The 23114-nt window shown below is 43.0% G+C and overlaps 2 protein-coding genes across 3 annotated transcripts in view; one reads left to right on the top strand and one right to left on the bottom strand.

The window, feature by feature from the left end:
• Positions 1 to 23114, top strand: part of helq (helicase, POLQ like) — a 92644-nt gene that overhangs the window by 19759 nt on the left and 49771 nt on the right. For both annotated transcript variants that reach the window (XM_039780245.1, XM_039780246.1), the window contains exon 11: positions 2802 to 2943. In XM_039780245.1, coding sequence (XP_039636179.1) covers positions 2802 to 2943 — 142 coding nt within the window. The remainder of the gene's footprint in view (positions 1 to 2801; positions 2944 to 23114) is intronic.
• LOC120545707 (tripartite motif-containing protein 16-like) lies at positions 6462 to 9237 on the bottom strand. Its single transcript, XM_039780257.1, has one exon. The coding sequence runs from the start codon at positions 9078 to 9080 to the stop codon at positions 7410 to 7412; it is 1671 nt and encodes a 556-aa protein (XP_039636191.1). The 5' UTR covers positions 9081 to 9237; the 3' UTR covers positions 6462 to 7409.

Below are 23114 nucleotides of genomic sequence, written 5' to 3'. Positions count from 1 at the left end.
TTTGGTGTCTTGGTGTTTCAGGGTTTGGACATGGTTTTGTGTCTCGGTGTTTCAGGGTGTGGACATGGTTTTGTGTCTTTTTGTTTCAGGGTGTGGACATGGTTTTGTGTCTTGGTGTTTCAGGGTGTGGACATGGTTTTGTGTCTTGGTGTTTCAGGGTGTGGACATGGTTTTGTGTCTTGGTGTTTCAGGGTGTGGACATGGTTTGGTGTCTTGGTGTTTCAGGGTGTGGACATGGTTTGGTGTCATGGTGTTTCAGGGTGTGAACATGGTTTTGTGTCTTGGTGTTTCAGGGTGTGGACATGGTTTGGTGTCTTGTTGTTTCAGGGTGTGGACATGGTTTTGTGTCATGGTGTTTCAGGGTGTGAACATGGTTTGGTGTCTTGTTGTTTCAGGGTGTGGACATGGTTTTGTGTCTTGGTGTTTCAGGGTGTGAACATGGTTTGGTGTCTTGTTGTTTCAGGGTGTGGACATGGTTTTGTGTCATGGTGTTTCAGGGTGTGAACATGGTTTGGTGTCTTGTTGTTTCAGGGTGTGGACATGGTTTTGTGTCTTGGTGTTTCAGGGTGTGAACATGGTTTGGTGTCTTGGTGTTTCAGGGTGTGGACATGGTTTTGTGTCATGGTGTTTCAGGGTGTGAACATGGTTTGGTGTCTTGTTGTTTCAGGGTGTGGACATGGTTTTGTGTCTTGGTGTTTCAGGGTGTGAACATGGTTTGGTGTCTTGGTGTTTCAGGGTGTGGACATGGTTTTGTGTCATGGTGTTTCAGGGTGTGAACATGGTTTTGTGTCTTGGTTTTTCAGGGTGTGGACATGGTTTTGTGTCTTGGTGTTTCAGGGTGTGGACATGGTTTGGTGTCTTGTTGTTTCAGGGTGTGGACATGGTTTTGTGTCTTGGTTTTTCAGGGTGTGGACATGGTTTTGTGTCTTGGTGTTTCAGGGTGTGGACATGGTTTTGTGTCATGGTGTTTCAGGGTGTGGACATGGTTTGGTGTCTTGGTGTTTCAGGGTGTGGACATGGTTTGGTGTCTTGGTGTTTCAGGGTGTGGACATGGTTTTGTGTCTTGTTGTTTCAGGGTGTGGACATGGTTTTGTGTCTTGGTTTTCCAGGGTGTGGACATGGTTTTGTGTCTTGGTGTTTCAGGGTGTGGACATGGTTTTGTGTCTTGGTTTTTCAGGGTGTGAACATGGTTTTGTGTCTTGGTTTTCCAGGGTGTGAACATGGTTTTGTGTCTTGGTGTTTCAGGGTGTGGACATGGTTTGGTGTCATGGTGTTTCAGGGTGTGAACATGGTTTTGTGTCTTGGTGTTTCAGGGTGTGGACATGGTTTGGTGTCTTGTTGTTTCAGGGTGTGGACATGGTTTTGTGTCATGGTGTTTCAGGGTGTGAACATGGTTTGGTGTCTTGTTGTTTCAGGGTGTGGACATGGTTTTGTGTCTTGGTGTTTCAGGGTGTGAACATGGTTTGGTGTCTTGTTGTTTCAGGGTGTGGACATGGTTTTGTGTCATTGTTGTTTCAGGGTGTGAACATGGTTTGGTGTCTTGGTGTTTCAGGGTGTGGACATGGTTTTGTGTCTTGGTGTTTCAGGGTGTGAACATGGTTTGGTGTCTTGGTGTTTCAGGGTGTGGACATGGTTTTGTGTCATGGTGTTTCAGGGTGTGAACATGGTTTGGTGTCTTGTTGTTTCAGGGTGTGGACATGGTTTTGTGTCTTGGTGTTTCAGGGTGTGAACATGGTTTGGTGTCTTGGTGTTTCAGGGTGTGGACATGGTTTTGTGTCATGGTGTTTCAGGGTGTGAACATGGTTTTGTGTCTTGGTTTTTCAGGGTGTGGACATGGTTTTGTGTCTTGGTTTTCGGGTGTGGACATGGTTTGGTGTCTTGTTGTTTCAGGGTGTGGACATGGTTTTGTGTCTTGGTTTTCAGGGGTGTGGACATGGTTTTGTGTCTTGGTGTTTCAGGGTGTGGACATGGTTTTGTGTCATGGTGTTTCAGGGTGTGGACATGGTTTGGTGTCTTGGTGTTTCAGGGTGTGGACATGGTTTGGTGTCTTGGTGTTTCAGGGTGTGGACATGGTTTTGTGTCTTGTTGTTTCAGGGTGTGGACATGGTTTTGTGTCTTGGTTTTCCAGGGTGTGGACATGGTTTTGTGTCTTGGTGTTTCAGGGTGTGGACATGGTTTTGTGTCTTGGTTTTCCAGGGTGTGAACATGGTTTTGTGTCTTGGTTTTCCAGGGTGTGAACATGGTTTTGTGTCTTGGTGTTTCAGGGTGTGGACATGGTTTGGTGTCATGGTGTTTCAGGGTGTGAACATGGTTTTGTGTCTTGGTGTTTCAGGGTGTGGACATGGTTTTGTGTCTTGGTTTTCCAGGGTGTGGACATGGTTTTGTGTCTTGTTGTTTCAGGGTGTGGACATGGTTTTGTGTCTTGGTGTTTCAGGGTGTGGACATGGTTTTGTGTCTTGGTTTTCCAGGGTGTGAACATGGTTTTGTGTCTTGGTTTTTCAGGGTGTGGACATGGTTTGGTGTTTTGTTGTTTCAGGGTGTGGACATGGTTTTGTGTCTTGTTGTTTCAGGGTGTGGACATGGTTTTGTGTCTTGGTGTTTCAGGGTGTGAACATGGTTTTGTGTCTTGGTGTTTCAGGGTGTGGACATAGTTTTGTGTCTTGGTTTTCCAGGGTGTGAACATGGTTTTGTGTCTTGGTTTTTCAGGGTGTGCTCGTTGCACCAGGTGCAGGATAGGGCCCAATGTCTTATTGAATGTATTTTGGGGTTTGACCCTGATGTCCCCCTGTCCCTCCCATCAGAGTGATACTGCGCTCGCCGTACGTGGCCACAGACTTCCTGAAGAGGAGCCAGTACAAGCAGATGGTGGGCCGGGCCGGCCGGGCCGGCATCGACACCGTGGGAGAGAGCATCCTCATCCTGCAGGACAAGGACACAAAGATGGTAACTGCACTCACGAGGGCTCCTAAAACTTGAATATTAGTTTTAAAATACCACAGAGGTTTGAATATATTCAAATATCTATTTCTATGCATTATGTCCATAAGAGGCAAACCAATACAACGGGAGACATCACTACTCGTGTAACATTAGTACTTTCTTCTCTCTCTCTCGCTATCTATCTATATATCTATCTATCTATCTCTCACGGTCTATTATATTTGAATATACATTTTCATATATATATATATGTATATATATTTTTTTTAATTTATTTTTTTAAGGTTTATTTAGATAGGGACAGATATAAAAAAACATAGATAAACTTCAGCAGTCATCTGATGTATCATAGTGTTTTTAGCCGAAGCTAATTCTCGACACTTGTCCCTAGTAGGGCTTTTGGTCACAAATAAAAATACAGATTTACATTATTATTAAAAATACAATAAAGATGAAGTCGTATGGGTCATATGGACCCTGACCTTCACTGCCACCCGTGTGGCAGCGCACCCGACCCCAGCGGTTCCTCCCACAGGTGGTGGGCCCATGGGATGGAGAGATAGGTGCCACGTAGCTTTTTCGGGCTATGCCCGGCCGGGCTCTGTGGCAAACCCGGCCACCAGACGCTCGCTGACGAGCCCTCCATCTGGACCTGGCTCCAGACTGGGGCCCCGGGCTTCCTCCGGGCAGGGTCACACTATCTCTTCCTCGGTCACTCATAGGTGTTTATGAACCATTTTTTGTCTGGCCCCTCACCTGAGACCACTTTGCCTTGGGAGACCCTACCAGGAGCACAAAGCTCCAGACAACACAGCCCTCAGGTTCATAGGGACACACAAACCTCTCCACCACGATAAGGTGATGGTTCACTTTAACGATCTCCTCCTAGAGATTTCATCCAATAGACTTCAAATTTGGTCTGTTTCATCTCAACACCTTAAAGATGAAAAGTTATTGAAAGAAAAACTTTTCGTCAAACGGTGTGGGCGTGGCATGGCGGCCATTTTGAGTGTTTAGCGATGAACGAGAAAGTGGCTGTAACTACAGTGCACATTGTCATATCTGCTTGAAATTTCACAGAATCAACAAGAGTCCAGGCCTGAGGATATGTAAAGGCCAATATTGACTATTGGTCATAGCGCCCCCCGCTGGCAACAGGAAATCAGCCTTATGTGACAAACATCATCCAATTTACATGAAACATTAAGGTAGAGTCTTGTGTGAGGTATCATTGAACTCAGCAGAGAGTTCGTTTGTCATTGGTCATGGTTTGGCCCACCCCCTATGCTTAAGCCACGCCCCCTTTCACAGCTAATGAGCTGTATGACATAGAGTCTTGTGTGCGGTATCATTGAACTCAGCAGGGAGTTCCCTTTTCATTGGTGATGATTTGTGGTGTATGAGTGCCGCGCAAATGCACGGTCACAAGGAGTGGCGTCTGCCTGTAAACCCGATGCGCGCAGAGGCGCAAGGGCCTGTCCAACGCTGCTTGCAGCTTTAATTATTATTTCCATTAATCACACAGTGCACATATGTTCATACAATGAATATACGGACCGCGCTGCACTCGGCAGCTCACCTCGGGCCCGTCTCTCATAACTGGTAATGAATAAACAACAGCCAGTGGCATTCAACTCGATCTGTAGAGAGCGAGCGCCCTTGAGCCAATAAATGTGTAAATATTGATGTGAAATAACAATAATGGCAATTAAATGGCATAATATATAAACCCTGTTACACTAGCGCTAGGGCTGCAGAATTTATCGCAATTGTATCGAAATCGCAATATGGACTAGTGCAATATCCAAATCGAGGGGGTGCAATATTTGTTAATGGCAAAATATGTGTCACACCATTCTGATAAAGTATTGTGATGCTGCATAGACGTCCCGGCCTACACATCGTGTACTACAGAAAACATCTTTGTTTAGTACAGATCTTAAATCTAAATCTCACTATAATCATTTTAATTTCTTAATTGTTGGTGCCAAAATTATGATTTCGATATTAACTTTTATTTTGATAAATTGTGCATACAATGCAGTGATATTTAGAATAAACTAGACTCATTAACTGACAATTTGTGTTAATTGATCTTTACTGAGAGATGTAGTTCACTTATCTTCGGCTGAAAAATTCTTTTAAACTGACGAACATCATATTTGTAATCCATGGCTCAATTCAAACGGGATCAAAAAATAATTTCTCTCCCCGTTCACTACCGTTCATATTTTTTCCATACCTAGAGATTGGCATGGGGTACTTTCCATAAAATCATCTCTCAATGCAAATCAAACCAGCTATTAGGCTAACCGAAATAAAACCATAATAATCTCTATGTTAGGCTATAGTTCTGACCCAGCAAACAGAGAAACAAACACGGACTAGGAGTATGATTAACAAAAATTATTTTTAATGAATATTCAGTTCTTTGGGTGTCCAAGGAAAGCAAACGCAGGGTAGGTCGGCTCTAGGCTGGATAGAGGCTGAGGCAGGCAGGCAGAGGAATGTCCACAACTGTCATGCAGTAATCCAAACGAGATGGTTGGAGTGAAGGAGTGGATTGAGCTGGCAGCAAGGCACACCACGGCAGCAGGTCTCGCAGTGTAGGTCTGAGCAGGAACAAACAAAAGGACGTTAGCAGAAAACACAAAGTAACAACTCAAAGACAAAAACTAGCTGACTGATTTTAACGATCTGGCGCCGAGGAGAGCCAAGCCCAGGAAAATATATACTGCAGGTTTGCTGAGTGGAATTAGAAGCAGCTGTACAGGTAAGTATCAGTGGGATTGCCAGCAGCTGCGCAGAGAGGTAGATTCCCAGCCACTCCCCTACACCTACTTCCAGGAGAGTAGTCAAACACCCATACAGACACCCAAGACACAGTGGGGACAAACACACATACACATACCACTGACACAGTGGGGACAAAACAAGGGGCGAGAGGCACACAGAACGGGGTGAACAGCTGCCCACATAACACTCTAGGTATGGTGAAGGGTATGTGATGATGGGGGGGTATGGGGAAGGTATGTGATGTGGGGGGGAGGGGCTATTTTAATTCCAAAGACCAAGGGAACTTTATCAGGATGCATAGTATCCTGGAGCCATGAAATAACTGGCCTTTAAAATAACCATCTGCCTGCCTCTATGGGCATTTAACATAGGGGTGTACTTACTTATGCTCCCTGTATTTTAAGGGAGAACATTTATTTATTTACGATACATTATTCATTCACAAACAAAATTGGTGTCCTTAAAGTTTGGATTTTTCTAAATTTTTAATAAGGCATTAAGATCAATTTCAAAAAGATGATTTTTTTATTCCTCTTTTTAGTCAACTTTAGCATGGGTGTCCTAATTTTTTCACATGACTGTACATATAAAATCATGCCAATTATTACAATTATTAAGCTATTTTAATAGCTTAGTTTTCTATGCACACAAAAAAAAAGATGTATAAAGGCTTCAGGCCGCCCTACACATACTTGTGGGACCAGTAATTTGCAACTTCATGTTATCCAATATATTTAGTAAGGGGTCTCTCTTTCAGCTAAGGGGTCCGTGGCTTAAAAATCGTTGAAGACCCCTGCTTTATGGTGTCTGAGTTGGGATGTTTGTTCAAACCTGCAACTTTTAGGTCTGTGTAATATTTATTGACTCAGTGCAGAGAGGAAATGTTGGCTTTAAAAAGCAACAAGTGATAGAAAACTCTGCTCATTTCTCTGTGACGGAGCAGTTTTAGTGATAAAAGTTGAGAGGACCGAGACTGACTGACTGTAAACATGAACACTGTACTTTGTGGTGTTTCAGGAGGAAAAGGGCCTCAGTTATACTCTCATATCAGTTTCACATTTTCTCCGTCAGCTTTGTATGAAACCCTGGAATGAAGACAGGAAGAAAATACTTTGTTCATGTTAGTTTAATTTACTGTTTATCAGACCCCAGATGAGACAAGAAGCTAACGTCCCACACGGGATTACAAGACACCGCTATTCAACAGACATCTTCCTGTCCCGCAGATACACAACGTGGAGAAATACATGAATAACAAACAACAACTAATATCTACAGATCATCTCGGTAAAGAGCTTTATTTCTCTTCTCTCAGGCTTTCTCAAGATAACACGTGAACAGCCGTCTCAGTCTTTAAGCATCGTCCATATTTCCAACATCAATATCTGTTTTAATCTGACTAAAACAAAGCATCACGCTGTTCTAAATAAAAAGGACAGTAGAAAACCAAATGGAACAAATTTTCTATATCATTTAAACAACACATCGGTCCGTGCACAAAAACTAATCTTTAAACTAAACTAAAAGATGTTAAAGGACATCCCATAATGTTTGATTGACAGCTGATCTCTGTGTAGTGAAGAAATCACAACAATCAGCTCTCAGCAACAAACATGGAGACTAAATAAGTCAAAGAGTTAAAACACTGAATTTAACCCTTAAATGACTTCTGTCTATTTCAGTTTACACAACTCAGCAGAGTCTCCAGGAGACCAATAATCAAACCAGAGTCCAGCATAGAGCGGCTGAGTGAATGTGGTCTGGACTCTGTGGAGGAGAGTCATGGTTTCAGAGACGCTGTAGAAGGACAGAATACCTGCACTGTGATCCAGGTACACTCCTACTCTGGAGGACTCAGGACCTGAGACTGGAGTTTGGACATCGTTGGACCAAAATGTATAACCGTTGTTGTTATAATATAATGCCCAAGATTTATCATTTCGTCCAAATCCACATTCATCCAACCTCCCTGCTCTGCTGATATTCTTGTATGCAACTGCTACATAAACTCCTCCTCTCCTCTTCACCTCCCAGTAACAACGTCCAGTCAGACTCTCTCTACTCTGGACCTGCCACATGTTAGTGAATCTGTCTGGGTGACTAGAATAAGACTGTTGTTGACTCATTAATGTTGCTTTCATGTTCCCCTCAGATAATAACAGCTGTGTGTTTGCTGTGTTTGGATCCAGTGTGATTTCACATGAATATTTTAAGAATCCAGCTCTGGTCTTGGGCTCTGGTTGTGGCAGTAAAACGTCCACTTCAGTCCCTGTCAGTGAGACGTTTGTCCACTTCTCTCTCAGGACGTCCTGTAGTTTATCTCTGACTTCTGACACGGCCGCTGTCACGTCCTCAAAGCAGCTCAGAGGAAGGATATGGATGCTGGATGCTGATTGGCTGAGTGGTGACAGTGAGGGGTAGTTGTGTAGAAACTGGTTGTGATCCTCTGTGTGTGAGAGCTTCTTCAGCTCAGCGTCTTTCCTCTTCAGCTCAGTGATCTCCTGCTCCAGCTTCTCCTGAAGATCTTTGACTAGACTCTCTTCACTTTTCTGCTGGGATCTGACCTGCTGCTTCACATCAGAGCTTCTTTTCTCCAGGAGACGGATCAGGTCACTGAAGATCTTCTCGCTGTCCTTCACTGCTTTATCAGCAGAGCGATTGATGGCCTCCCCCTGCTGTTGAAGCAGCTTCACATCTTTCTTTCTGTCCTGGATTCTCTGCTGGATGTTTTTTCGACTCCCGTCAAGCTCTTTCTGCCTCTCAGCTCTCTCTGCTGCAGCTGAGACTGTGTCGTGGCCTTTATGTTCATCCACAGAGCAGAGATAACAGATAAGCTGCTGATCAGTACGGCAGAACATCTTCATCACCTCATCATGACGAGAGCAGACGTCCTCCTGGAGCTTCTTGGACGGCTCCACCAACTTGTGTTTCTTGAATGTCTCTGATTCTAAATGAGGCTGAAGGTGTTTCTCACAGAAAGAAGCCAGACATTGCAGACAGGACTTGTGTGCTTTGAGTTTTCTCCCGGTGCAGACATCACAGGCCACATCTTCAGCTCCAGCATAGCAGGGATCAGCAGGAGCAGCTTGGAGTCTAGTCTTCTTCAGCTCCTTCACTAAATCTGCTAACATGGTGTTTTTCAGCAGGACAGGCCTCAGTGTGAACGTCTTCCTGCACTGAGGACAGCTGTGGCTGTTCTTACGATCCTCTTCATCCCAGTGGCTTTTAATACAGTTCATGCAGTAGTTGTGTCCACAGGGAGTAGTCACCGGATCCTTCAGTAGATTCAGACAGATGGAACAAGAGAAGGCTTCCCGGTCCAGCTTAACTCTTTTCTGCGCCATTTCACCTCTCGCTCAGTGACAACGACCGTCTGAGTCTCCGTTCCTGAGAAGTGAAACTAGTCTGAGCTCTGATGTAAACACAGCAGTGATGCGCTGTTGTACTTCCCCCAGCATGTTGGTTACACCCATATGCAAACTGAGGCTCTGGAGGGGAGGGAACAAGGAAATATGAGCACAGAGTGGAGCTGGCTGCGTGTGACAGCAGGTAGAGGAGGGAGGAGTTATCAGGCTTTGTTCATTCCTGTAAGAGGAGCGCTTTGAGAGAGATACTGGGTGTGTTGCAATGCCCATACTACCGATGACAGGGAAAGATTTAATATGTACCAATACATAGTCTATCAAATGCAGTACGCCTAAAATATGTCCTAATGCACCTGATTGCATTTTGCAGTATGCAAGCCGGCATGCTTTTCTGACCCACAATCCTCTGTGTAGCATATCTGAGCAAGAGGCTCAAAGTTCAAGCTGGGATGTTATCACAGAGTTTGATGTCCCGACTTTCTGCAGACTGTACTGCAGGCTACAGTACGTACTTTGTAAGAGCAGCTGCAGTTTGTACTAAAGTAAAAAGAAAAAGTATGCGATAAGGAATGCAGAAACACTTGTTTACAACAGAGCTCATTTCTCATTTAAAAACTCTGCTGACTTCAACTTTTAGGAGGTAAACTCTTCTTAGAATCAGAGGGTCTGGAGACAGCTCCCCAGTTTACTAAATGACTGAGTTGTTCTTTAACTAAATTAAATTAAACATGATATTGTTTACATTAATTCAAACACAGAACATGGAAGACAAATTCATCTATAACTGCTTTTTTTGTAAAATCGGTATTTTAATGTTAAATACATTCAGGCTAAACAACTTATTCAAATCAGTTACTTGTTGTAGCTATGAATCCCACAGGACCTGAATGCAACACATCATTTGGCTCTGCAGTGTCTTTTGTGACATGTTGGCAGATGTTTATGACGGGCCATCAGGGCCATTATTCACAATTTTACACACACACACACACACACACATTACTGGGGCAGTGGTGGCCTTAAGTTTAAAGAAGCAAGCTTGTGACCGGGAGGTCGCCAGTTCAATCCCCAGATCGGCAGGATAAAATCCGGGTGGGGTAAGTTAAAGAGCAGCTTGGTTTTCTCTTCATTACCACCACTGAGGTGCCGAGAGCAAGGTGCTTAACTCCCAACTGCTCCAGTGGAGCTGCTCAGTGGCAGCAGATCAGACTGGGGTTGTATCGGGCAGCTTCCAGGTCTGAATGTGATCAGATCAGACTGTGGTGGTACTGGGCAGCTTCCAGGTCTGAATGTGGTCAGATCAGACTGTGGTTGTACTGGGCAGCTTCCAGGTCTGAATGTGATCAGATCAGACTGTGGTTGTACTGGGCAGCTTCCAGGTCTGAATGTGATCAGATCAGACTGTGGTGGTACTGGGCAGCTTCCAGGTCTGAATGTGGTCAGATCAGACTGTGGTTGTACTGGGCAGCTTCCAGTATGAATGTGGTCAGATCAGACTGTGGTTGTACTGGGCAGCTTCCAGGTAACTGTGTGAATGTGACAGGTCGTTGTTGCAAATGCGAATTTGTTCTCAATCGACTTACCTGGATAAATAAAGGTTAAATTAAAAAAACACCCACATAGGCTTAAATGTAAATTACCATAAAAATACCTCTCCACTAAATAACACTAGTAAGCAGCCGAGACAATTTTAAAAAGAACAAAATAGGCTGTAAGTGACAGAATGGGATGAATTACAACAAGATCTTAAAATTCTTAAAACTTATTGTTTATTAGTAACATTTTCAAACGTTTGTTGAATGATAAGACATGTTAGTAATAAAACCGTGTGCTAGCATTCATAAAAAGCTTTGAGGACGTGCAGTTTCTTTGACTTTGTTAAAACTGACTTTGCCCGAGTTTTGGAGAGTTGAATAATTAATAATGAACATTTTATGGCAGGGATTTTCAAAAGGGGGTCCGGGACCCCTAGGGGGTCCTCAGAGTCAATGCAGAGGGGCCTTCAAATTAGTGTTGTAAGTTTTTTTCAAAAATTTGAAAGTCCTAAAATGAATCCAACATATTATTAGCAAATATAAATCCCTTCTTATTATAGGCTTACTTATAGGTAAGGTAGTCCCTAGCCACCCACAGATACATATAAAATCATGCCAATTATTACAATTATCAAGCTATTTAAATAGCTTAGGATTCTATGCACAAAAAAAGATGTATAAAGTCTTCAGGCCGCCCTACACATTCTTGTGGGCCCAGTAATTTTCAACTTCATGTTATCCAATATATTTAGTAGGGGGTCCCTGCTCAGTCTCTCTTACAGCTAAGGGGTCTGTGCAGTAGTGGAGAGAGCGTGGGTGCTTGGGTTCAGCCGCCCCAGGGCCCCGTGTCAATTAGGGGCCCCTCAAATGCCGCCGATCTTGCGTCACTTGACGAGAACGGGGCCCAAAGTGACACATTGCAGATTATTAGCTGAAAGAAGCTAATTACTGCATATGAGCTCACATTGTGAGAATCCAGCTCTTCTTATCAAACATATAATAGTGCCATGTCAATTATGTAGTGTGGCACTGATTGAGCTCACATGGCCTGTTCAGCACCATCGCTGTCCATCAGCTGTCGCTGTCCGTGGTGCTGGAATATTGTTACTTGAGTGGCAAACTGCTTTCTTTGTTCGTCAGTACAGACTTGTCAAAACATGTGGCTTTTCTTTGTGTTTTATTTGACTTATAGGCTTACTTGGCTCAACAAGTGACACATTGTAACGTGCATTCATCAGATATTTTACCTTTTTCTTTTTAAACGTTTTAATTTTAAAATGACTTGGTAGCAGAGGGCCACGTGATGAAGCTCCGCCCCTGGGTCTGTGGCTTAAAAATCGTTGAAGACCCCTGCTTTATGGTGTCTGAGTTGGGATGTTTGTTCAAACCTGCCACTTTTAGGTCTGTGTAATATTTATTGACTCAGTGCAGAGAGGAATTGTTGGCTGTAAAAAGCAATAAGTGGTAGAAAACTCTGCTCATTTCTCTGTGACGGAGCAGTTTTAGTGAGGAAAGTTGAAGGACAGAGACTGACTGACTCTAAACATGAACACTGTACTTTGTCGTGTTTTAGGAGGAAAAGTGCCTCAGTTATACTCTCATATCAGTTTCACATTTTCTCCGTCAGCTTTGTATGAAACCCTGGAATGAAGACAGGAAGAAAATACTTTGTTCATGTTAGTTTAATTTAAGCAAATCTAGTGTGCTGTATTGGAATAACTGACCCCAGACAACTCTTTAAAAAAAGGGACTCTTTACTGCATACAGTAACTTAAATGTATAAATAACATTTAGCCGTTAGATTGAATAACAAAAAAACATAACACAAATCACACCCTTCAAATTTGCTAACTGCAATATTTCTTCAAATATATAACACAACTAGCTACCCCTTTACCAGTTTCTCTATCAGTTTCCACTTAAAACACTCCAGCTACACAAAATGATTACTCCTTACAGCAGTTTCAATGCAAAACTTACTCGCACCCTATTAAACCACTGTGTTAACATACACCTACCCACCCACACACACAGACACACACACACGGCAAGAGAAAGAAAAAAGAAACGTTGCGGGCCTGATGGTATGTGGACGTGCAGCAGGATATTATCTTCAGTGAAGCAAACACACAGAAATCCAACTTAACACCTCTACTGATCACTGTGCAGTGAAGAAACCCCACAACTATCAGCTCTCAGCAACAAACATGGAGACTAAATAAGTCAAAGAGTTAAAACACAGAATTTAACCCTTAAATGACTTCTGTCTATTTCAGTTTACACAACTCAGCAGAGTCTCCAGGAGACCAATAATCAAACCAAAGTCCAGCATAGAGCGGCTGAGTGAATGTGGTCTGGACTGCTTGGAGAGGCATGGTTTCAGAGACGCTGTAGAAGGACAGAATACCTGCACTGTGATCCAGGTACACTCCTACTCTGGAGGACACAGGACATGAGATGGGAGTTCGGACTTTGTTGTAACAAAATGTATAACCGTTGTTGTTATAATGTAACGCCTAAGATTTATCATTTCGTCCAAACTGCGCATTCATCCGACCTCCCTGCTCTGCTGATATTCTTGTATGCGACTGCTACAACTCCTCTCCCTCTCCTCTCCACCTCCCAGTAACAACGTCCAGTCAGACTCTCTCTACTCAGGACCTGCCACCACTCAGTGAATATGTCTGGATGGCTAGAATAAGACTGTTGTCTCATTACCGAATAAGGCTGATGTTGCAACATGAATGTTGCTTTCCTGTTCCCCTCAGATAATAACAGCCGTGGCTTGCTGTGTTTGGATCCAGTGTGATTGCATGTGAATATTTTAAGAATCCAGCTCTGGTCTTGGGCTCTGGTTGTTGCAGTAAAACGTCCACTTCAGTCCCTGTCAGTGAGACGTTTGTCCCTCTTCTCTCTCGGACGTGCCTGTAGTTTATCTCTGACTTCTGACACGGCTGCTGTCACTTCCTCAAAGCAGCTCAGAGGACGGATATGGATGCTGGATGCTGATTGGCTGAGTGGTGACAGTGAGGGGTAGTTGTGTAGAAACTGGTTGTGATCCTCTGTGTGTGAGAGCTTCTTCAGCTCAGCGCCCTTTCCTCTTCAGCTCAGTGATCTCCTGCTCCAGCTTCTCCTGAAGCTCTTTGACTCGACTCACTTCACTTTTCTGCTGGGATCTGACCTGCTGCTTCACATCAGAGCTTCTTTTCTCCAGGAGACGGATCAGCTTAGTGAAGATCTTCGCTGTCCTTCACTGCTTTATCAGCAGAGCGATCGATGGCCTCCGCCTGCTGTTGAAGCAGCTTCACATCTTTCTTTCTGTCCTGGATTCTCTGCTGGATGTTTTTTCGACTCCCCTCGAAGCTCTCTCTGCCTCGGCTCTCTCTGCTGCTGCGCTGAGACTGTGTCGTGGCCTTTATGTTCATCCACAGAGCAGAGATAACAGATAAGCTGCTGATCAGTACGGCAGAACATCTTCATCACCTCATCATGACGAGGCAGACGTTCTCCTGGAGCTTTTGGACGGCTCCACCAGCTTGTGTTTCTTGAATGTCTCTGATTCTAAATGAGGCTGAAGGTGTTTATCACAGAAAGAAGCCAGACATTGCAGACAGGACTTGTGTGCTTTGAGTTTTCTCCCGGTGCAGACATCACAGGCCACATCTTCAGCTCCAGCATAGCAGTGATCAGCAGGAGCAGCTTGGAGTCTAGTCTTCTTCAGCTCCTTCACTAAATCTGCTAACATGGTGTTTTTCAGCAGGACAGGCCTCAGTGTGAACGTCTTCCTGCACTGAGGACAGCTGTGGCTGTTCTTACGATCCTCTTCATCCCAGTGGCTTTTAATACAGTTCATGCAGTAGCTGTGTCCACAGGGAGTAGTCACCGGATCCTTCAGTAGATTCAGACAGATGGAACAAGAGAAGGCTTCCCGGTCCAGCTTAACTCTTTTCTGCGCCATTTCACCTCTCGCTCAGTGACAATGACCGTCTGAGTCTCCGTTCCTGAGAAGTGAAAGTAGTCTGAGCTCTGATGTAAACACAGCAGTGATACGCTGTTGTACTTCCTAGAGATGGTCCGATACCACTTTTTTGCTTCCCGATACCGATTCCGATACCTGAACTTGCGTATCGGCCGATACCGAGTACCGATCCGATACCAGCGTGTCATATATTTCATTATGTTTTAACATCTGTATACTACTATCTCTGTATGGATGTGATATGATTTCTTTCTTTGTTGTCGGTCTGGCTCAGGTTAAACGCTTTGTGAAACATGAACAAACGCAAACAAGGAATGCCCCAGAACTTTCTTTTATAGTTATAATGAAAAAGAACATAAATAAACTACTTTAACGTAGATTTTCTTTAGGGCTTCATTACGTGGTATCGGATCGGTGCATAAACTCCAGTACTTCCCGATACCGATACCAGCGTTTTAGGCAGTATCGGAGCCGATACCGATACTGGTATCGGTATCGGAACATCTCTAGTACTTCCCCCAGCATGTTGGTTACACCCATATGCAAACTGAGGCTCTGGAGGGGAGGGAACAAGGAAATATGAGCACAGAGTGGAGCTGGCTGCGTGTGACAGCAGGTAGAGGAGGGAGGAGTTATCAAGCTTTGTTCATTCCTGGAAGAGGAGCGCTTGAGAGAGATACTGGGTGTGTTGCAATGCCCATACTACCGATGACAGGGAAATATTTAACATGTACCAATACATAGTCTATCAAATGCAGTACGCCTAAAATATGTCCTAATGCACCTGGTTGCATTTTGCAGTATGCAAGCCAGCATGCTTTTCTGACCCACAATCCTCTGTGTAGCATATCTGAGCAAGAGGCTCAAAGTTCAAGCTGGGATGTTATCACAGAGTTTGATTTCCGAATTTCTGCAGACTGTACTGCAGGCTACAGCACGTACTTTGTATGAGCAGCTGCAGTTTGTACTAAAGTAAAAGAAAAAGTATGCATAAGGAACGAGCAACACTTGTTTACAACAGAGCTCATTTCTCATTTAAAAACTCTGCTGACTTCAACTTTTAGGAGGTAAACTCTTCTTAGAATCAGAGGGTCTGGAGACAGCTCCCCAGTTTACTAAATGACTGAGTTGTCCTGTAACTAAATTAAACATGATATTGTTTACATTAATTCAAACACAGAACATGGAAGACAAATTAATCTATAACTTTTTTGTAAAATGGGTATTTTAATGTTAAATACATTCAGGCTAAACAACTTATTCACATCAGTTATTGTTGTAGCTATGAATCCCACAGGACCTGAATGCAACACATCATTTGGCTCTGCAGTGTCTTTTGTGACATGTTGGCTGATGTTTACTTTATCTACTCAGTGGCAGCAGATCAGACTGTGGTGGTACTGGGCAGCTTCCAGGTATGAATGTGGTCAGATCAGACTGTGGTGGTACTGGGCAGCTTCCAGGTATGAATGTGGTCAGATCAGACTGTGGTGGTACTGGGCAGCTTCCAGGTATGAATGTGGTCAGATCAGACTGTGGTGGTACTGGGCAGCTTCCAGTGAAATGTGATCAGATCAGACTGGTTTTACTGGGCAGCTTCCAGTATGAATGTGATCAGATCAGACTGTGGTGGTACTGGGCAGCTTCCAGGTATGAATGTGATCAGATCAGACTGTGGTGGTACGTAGGCGTTTCCAGGTATGAATGTGATCAGATCAGACTGTGGTTGTACTGGGCAGGCCTTCCAGGTATGAATGTGGTCAGATCAGACTGTGGTGTTACTGGGTGGCCTCCAGGTATGAATGTGTAACTGTGTGAATGTGACAGGTCGTTGTTGCAAATGCGAATTTGTTCTCAATCGACTTACCTGGATAAATAAAGGTTAAATAACCAAAAACACCCACAAAGGCTTATATGTGAAATTACCATAAAAATAATTCCTCTCCGCTAAGTAACACTAGTAAGCAGCCGGAGACAATTTGAAAAGAAGAAGAAAAACTAGGCTGTAAGTGACAGAATGGGATGAATTACAAAAAGATCTTTAAAATTTTAAAACTTTTTGTTCATTAGTAACATTTTCTAACATTTGTTGAATGATAAGACATGTTAGTAATAAAACCGTGTGCTAGCATTCATAAAAAGCTTTGAGCAGGTGCAGTTTCTTTGACTTTGTTAAAACTGAATTTGTTATTAATAATAATTAATAATCAACACTTTATGGCAGGGATATTCAACAGGGGGTCCGGGACCCCTAGGGGGTCCTCAGAGTCAATGCAGAGGGGCCTTCAAATTAGTGTTGTCAGTTTTTTATTTTTATTTGAAAGTCCTAAAATGAATCCAACATATTATTAGCAAATATAAATCCCTTCTTATTATAGGCTTACCAATAGGTAAGGTAGTCCCTAGCCACCCACAGATACATATAAAATCATGCCGATTATTACAATTATTAAGCTATTTTAATAGCTTAGGATTCTATGCACACAAAAAAAAAGATGTATAAAGTCTTCAGGCCGCCCTACACATTCTTGTGAGCCCAGTAATTTGCAACTTCATGTTATCCAATATATTTAGTAGGGGGTCCCTGCTCAGTCTCTCTTTCAGCTAAGGGGTCTGTGCAGTAGTGGAGAGAGTGGGGTGCTTGGGTGCGAACCGCCCCAGGGCCCCGGTGGCGGTCACCGCTCAAATGCCGCCGATCTTGGCCACTTGACGGAGAACGGGCCCAAAGTGACACATTGCAGATTATTAGCTGAAAGAAGCTAATTACTGCATATGAGCTCACATTGTGAGAATCCAGCTCTTCTTATCAAACATATAATAGTGCCATGTCAATTATGTAGTGTGGCACTGATTGAGCTCATAGGCCTGTTCAGCACCATCGCTGTCCATCAGCTGTCGCTGTCCGTGGTGCTGAAACATTTTTACTTGACTGGCAAACTGCTTTCTTTGTCCGTCAGTACAGACTTGTCAAAACATGTGGCTTTTCTTTGTTTTATTTGACTTATAGGCTTACTTGGCTCAACAAGTGACACATTGTTACGCGCGATTCATCAGATATTTTACCTTTTTCTTTTAAACGCTTTTAATTTTAAAATGACTTGGTAGCAGAGGGCCCCATGATGAAGCTCCGCCCCCACTGTACTGAGGATTCAGCTCCCCCTGGGTCTGTGGCTTAAAAATCGTTGAAGACCCTTGCTATGGTGTCTGAGTTGGGATGTTGTTTTGTTCAAACCTGCAACTTTTAGGTCTGTGTAATATTTATTGACTCCAGTGCAGAGAGGGAAATGTTGGCTGTAAAAGCAATAAGTGGTAGAAAACTCTGCTCATTCTCTGTGACGGAGCAGTTTTGGTAAGGAAAGTTGAAAGGACAGAGACTGACTGACTGACTAAACATGAACACTGTACCTTGCGGTGTTTCAGGAGGAAAGTGCGCCTCAGTTATACTCTCCTATCAGTTTCTACATTTTCTCGGCCAGCTTGTATATGAAACCCTGGAATTAAGATAGGAAGAAAATACTTTGTTCATGTTAGTTTGATTTACTCGTTTATCAGACCCCAGATGAGACAAGAAGCTTACGTTAGCTAACGTTAGCGTAACGCCGTGGTCCCGCTTGCATCAGACGCTGTATTAACGTAACTGTTTTAAAATTGTTTTCCAGGTTATGGGGGTGCATACCACTCAAAACCAACATGAAAAACGTAGCTAGTAATGTTCACCGATATTTGGTTTTCTTTGTTAAACTGTGTAAAATGAGCGGTGACGTTAAATCACCGGTTTCAGGTAACCACCCTCCGGTACCGGCTCATTTGCTGGATGGTTTCAAGGTAATGGTTGGTAGCTATCATTAGCAGATAAGCCCGTTGACCGTGGACGTTGTTCATATTTTGGCACAATGTTTCTGACTGTAGTGGTCATGGTGACTGAAAGTGTGATGTGAGATGCTAAAAGAAAACTACACGCAGTTTTCGAGGTTACGTTACTTTTTGATGTTCAACACCCTGCCACAGCTGAAAATAATTCTAAGCGGAAACACTGGGTAATGATTATCATAAAACATTTGGTCCCGTAACAAATAATTGTAAATCTAGATTTCTTTACCAATGTCCACAAAGTGTGTAGGATAAAGGAGGTCTGGTGCTTTCTCTCTTCAGAGCCATGCAGTGGAAGAGAAACTAAATACACTTTTAGATTGATTTTATTTCTGGTCACGCCAAACATTTGGCCCGTTCCCACATGGGATTACAAGACACCACTATTTACCAGGACATCTTCCCTGTCCCAGTAGATACATAACATGGAGAGATACATGAATAACAAACAACAACTAATATCTACATCTCCGTAGAAGATCTTTATTTCTCTCTCAGCTTCTACATGAACAGGATCAGACTGTGGTGGTACTGGGCAGCTTTAAAGTATGAATTGTGATTCCAGGAATCAGACTGTGAGGTAGTACTGGAGGCAGCTTCCAGGTATGAATGTGGTCCAGATCAGACTGTGGTGAAGTACTATGGGCAACACCAGCGGAATGCCGAATATGGTCGGAATCTGAACTGTGGTGCGTGCTGGGCAGCTTCCAGTATGAATAATGATGGAATGGGGCTGGTTTACTGGGCAGCGAGTATGAATGTGATCAAGAGATGAACAATGGTGGTACTAGCTTCAGTATGAATAATGATCCATATCAGACTGTGGTGGTACTGACGGCTTCCAGGTATGAATGTGATCAAGATCAGACTGTGATTTGTACTAAGGCGGCTTACCAGTATGAATAATGGTCGAATCCGGACTGTATGGTGTTACTGGGCAGCTTCCAAGGTTTATGAAGATGTGTAACTGTGTGAATGTGACAGGTCGTTGATTGTTGCAAATCGCGAGAATTTGTTCTCAATCGACTTACCTGGATAAATAAAGGTTAAGCTAACCAAAAACACCACAAGGACTTATATGTAAATTACTGCATAAAAATACCTCTCCGCTAAGAGTAACACTAGTAAGCAAGCCCGAAGACAATTTAAAGAAGAGAACAAAATGGTACTATAGAAGGTGACAGAATGGGATGAATTACAAAGATCTTAAAATTCTTAAAACTTTTTGTTCATTAGTAACATTTTCTAACATTTGTTGAATGATAAGACATGTTAGTAATAAAACCGTGTGCTAGCATTCATAAAAGCTTTTGAGCAGGTGCAGTTTCTTTGACTTTGTTGAAACTGAATTTGTTATTAATAATAATTAATAATCAACACTTTATGGCAGGGATATTCAACAAGGGGTCCGGGACCCCTAAAGGGGAGTCCTCAGAGTCAATGCAGAGGGGCCTCAAATTAGTGTTGTCAGTTTTATTTTTATTTTGAAGGTCTAAAATGAATCCAACATATTATTAGCAAATATAAATCCCTTCTTATTATGGAGGCTTACCAATAGGTAAAGGTAGTCCCTAACCACCCACAGATACATATAAAATCATGCCGATTATTACAATTATTAAAGCTATTTTAATAGCTTAGAGTTCTATGCACACAAAAAAAGATGTATATAAAAGTCTTCAGGAGCACGCCCTACACATTCTTGTGAGCCCAGTAATTTGCAACTTCCATGTTATCCAATATATATTTGAGTAGGGGTCCCTGCTCAGTCTCTCTTTCAGTCAAGGGGTCTGTGCAGTGAGTGAGAAGTGTGGGTGCTTGGGTGCCACCGGGGCCCACGATGTCAGTTAGGGGCCCCTCAAATACCGCCGATCTTGCGTCACTTAAGCGAGAGCAGGGGCCCAAAGTGACACATTGCAAGATTATTAGCTGAAAGAAGCTAATTACTGCATATGACTCCACATTGTGAGAATCAGCTCTTCTTATCAAACATATAATAGTGCCATGTCAATTATGTAGTGTGGCACTGATTGAGCTCACATGGCCTGTTCAGCACCATCGCTGTCCATCAGCTAGCTTAAGCTGTCCGTGGTGCTGAAACATTTTATATTGACTGGCAAACTGCTTTCTTTGTTGGTCAGTACAGACTTACATCAAAACATGTGGCTTTTCTTTGTGTTTTATTTGACTTATAGGCTTGCTTGGCTCAACAAGTAGACACATTGTTGCGTGCATTCATTCAAGAATATTTTACCTTTTTCTTTTTAAAGCGTTTTAATTTTAAAATGACTTTGGTAGCAGAGCGCCCCATGATGAAGCTGCCCCACTTGTACTGAGGATCTAGCTCCCGCCCTGGGTCTGTGGCTTAAAAATCCGTTGAAGACCCTGCTTTATGGTGTCTGAGTTGGGATGTTGTTTTGTTCAAACCTACAACTTTTAGGTCTGTGTAATATTTATTGACTCAGTGCAAGAGAGGAAATGTTGGCTGTAAAAGCAATAAGTGGTAGAAAAACTCTGCTCATTTCTCTGTGGCGGAACAGTTTTGTAAGAGGAAAGTTGAAAGGACAAGAGACTGACTGACTGACTAAACATGAACACTGTACTGGTGGTGTTTCAGGAGGAAAAGTGCCTCAGTTATACTCTCATATCGTTCATCATTTTTCTCCGTCAGCTTTGTATGAAACCCTGGAATTAAGATAGGAAGAAAATACTTTGTTCATGTTAGTTTGATTTACTGTTTATCAGACCCCAGATGAGACAAAGCTACGTTAGCTATAGCGTTAGCGAGCAGCGCTTCGGTCCCGCTGCATCAGGGCGGGTATTAACGTTACTGTTTTTAAAATTGTTTTCCAGGTTTTGGTGGGGTGCATACCACTCAAAACCAACATGAAAACGTAGCTAGTAATGTTCACTTTCGATATTTGGTTTTCTTGTTAAACTGTGTAAAATGGCCGGTGACGTTAAATCACCGGTTTCAGGTAGCACCACCCTCCGGTACCGTCTATTTGCTGGATGGTTTCAAGGTAATGGTTGGTAGCTATCATTAGCAGATAAGCCCGTTGACCCGTGGCGTTGTTCATATTTTGGCACAATGTTTCTGACTGTAGTGGTCATGGTGACTGAAAGTGTGATGTGAGATGCTAAAAGAAAAACTACGCAGTTTTCAGGTTCACGTTACTTTTTGATGTTCAACACCCGGCCACAGCTGAAAATAATTCTGGGGAGAACACTGGGTAATGATTATCATAAAAACATTTGGTCCGCAACAAATAATTGTAAATCTAGATTTCTTTACCAATGTCCACAAAGTGTGTAGGATAAAGGAGGTCTGGTGCTTTCTCTCTTCAGAGCCATGCAGTGGAAGAGAAACTAAATACACTTTTAGATTGATTTTATTTCTGGGTCACGCCAAACATTTGGCCCGTCCCACATGGGATTACAAGACACCGCTATTTAACAGACATCTTCCTGTCCCGCAGATACATAACATGGAGAGATACATGAATAACAAACAACAACTAATATCTACATCTCCGTAAAGATCTTTATTTCTCTTCTCTCAGGCTTTCTCAAGATAACATGTGAACCGCGTCTCAGTCTTTAAGCATCGTCCATATTTCCAACATCAATATCTGTTTTAATCTGACTAAAACAAAGCATCACGCTGTTCTAAATAAAAGGACAGTAGAAAACCAAATGGAACAAATTTTCTATATCATTTAAACAACACATCGGTCCGTGCACAAAAACTAATCTTTAAACTAAACTAAAAGATGTTAAAATCATCCCATAATGTTTGATTGACAGCTGAACTCTGTGCAGTGAAGAAATCACAACAATCAGCTCTCAGCAACAAACATGGAGACTAAATAAGTCAAAGAGTTAAAACACTGAATTTAACCCTTAAATGACTTCTGTCTATTTCAGTTTACACAACTCAGCAGAGTTCCAGGAGACCAATAATCAAACCAGAGTCCAGCATAGGCGGCGGGGTGAATGTGGTCTGGACTCTGTGGAGGAGAGTCATGGTTTCAGAGGCCGCTGTAGAAGGACAGAATACCTGCACTGTGATCCAGGTACACTCCTACTGTGGAGGACTCAGGACCTGAAGACGGGAGTTTGGACTTTGTTGTAACAAAATGTATATTTGTTGTTGTTACAATATACGCCAAGATTTATCATTTTCGTTCAAATCCGCATTCATCCGACCTCCCTGCTCTGCTGATATTCTTGTATGCAACTGCTACCCAAACTCCTCTCCCTCTCCTCTTCACCTCCCAGTAACAACGTCCAGTCAGACTCTCTCTACTCAGGACCTGAGACAGGTTAGTGAATATGTCTGGATGACTAGAATAAGACTGTTGTTTTCTCATTACTGAATAAGGCTGATGTTGCAACATGAATGTTGCTCTCCTGTTCCCCTCAGATAATAACAGTCGTGTGCTTGCTGTGTTTGGATCCAGTGTGATTGCATGTGAATATTTTAAGAATCCAGATCTGGTCTTGGGCTCTGGTTGTTGCAGTAAAACGTCCACTTCAGTCCCTGTCAGTGAGACGTTTGTCCTCTTCTCTCTCAGGACGTCCTGTAGTTTATCTCTGACTTCTACACCGGCCGCTATCACGTCCTCA

Source organism: Perca fluviatilis, chromosome 17 (genome assembly GCF_010015445.1).
Source record: "Perca fluviatilis chromosome 17, GENO_Pfluv_1.0, whole genome shotgun sequence".
NCBI lineage: Eukaryota > Metazoa > Chordata > Actinopteri > Perciformes > Percidae > Perca > Perca fluviatilis.
Note: the sequence above shows the minus strand (reverse complement) of the source record. Positions and strands in the feature narration are given on the sequence as shown.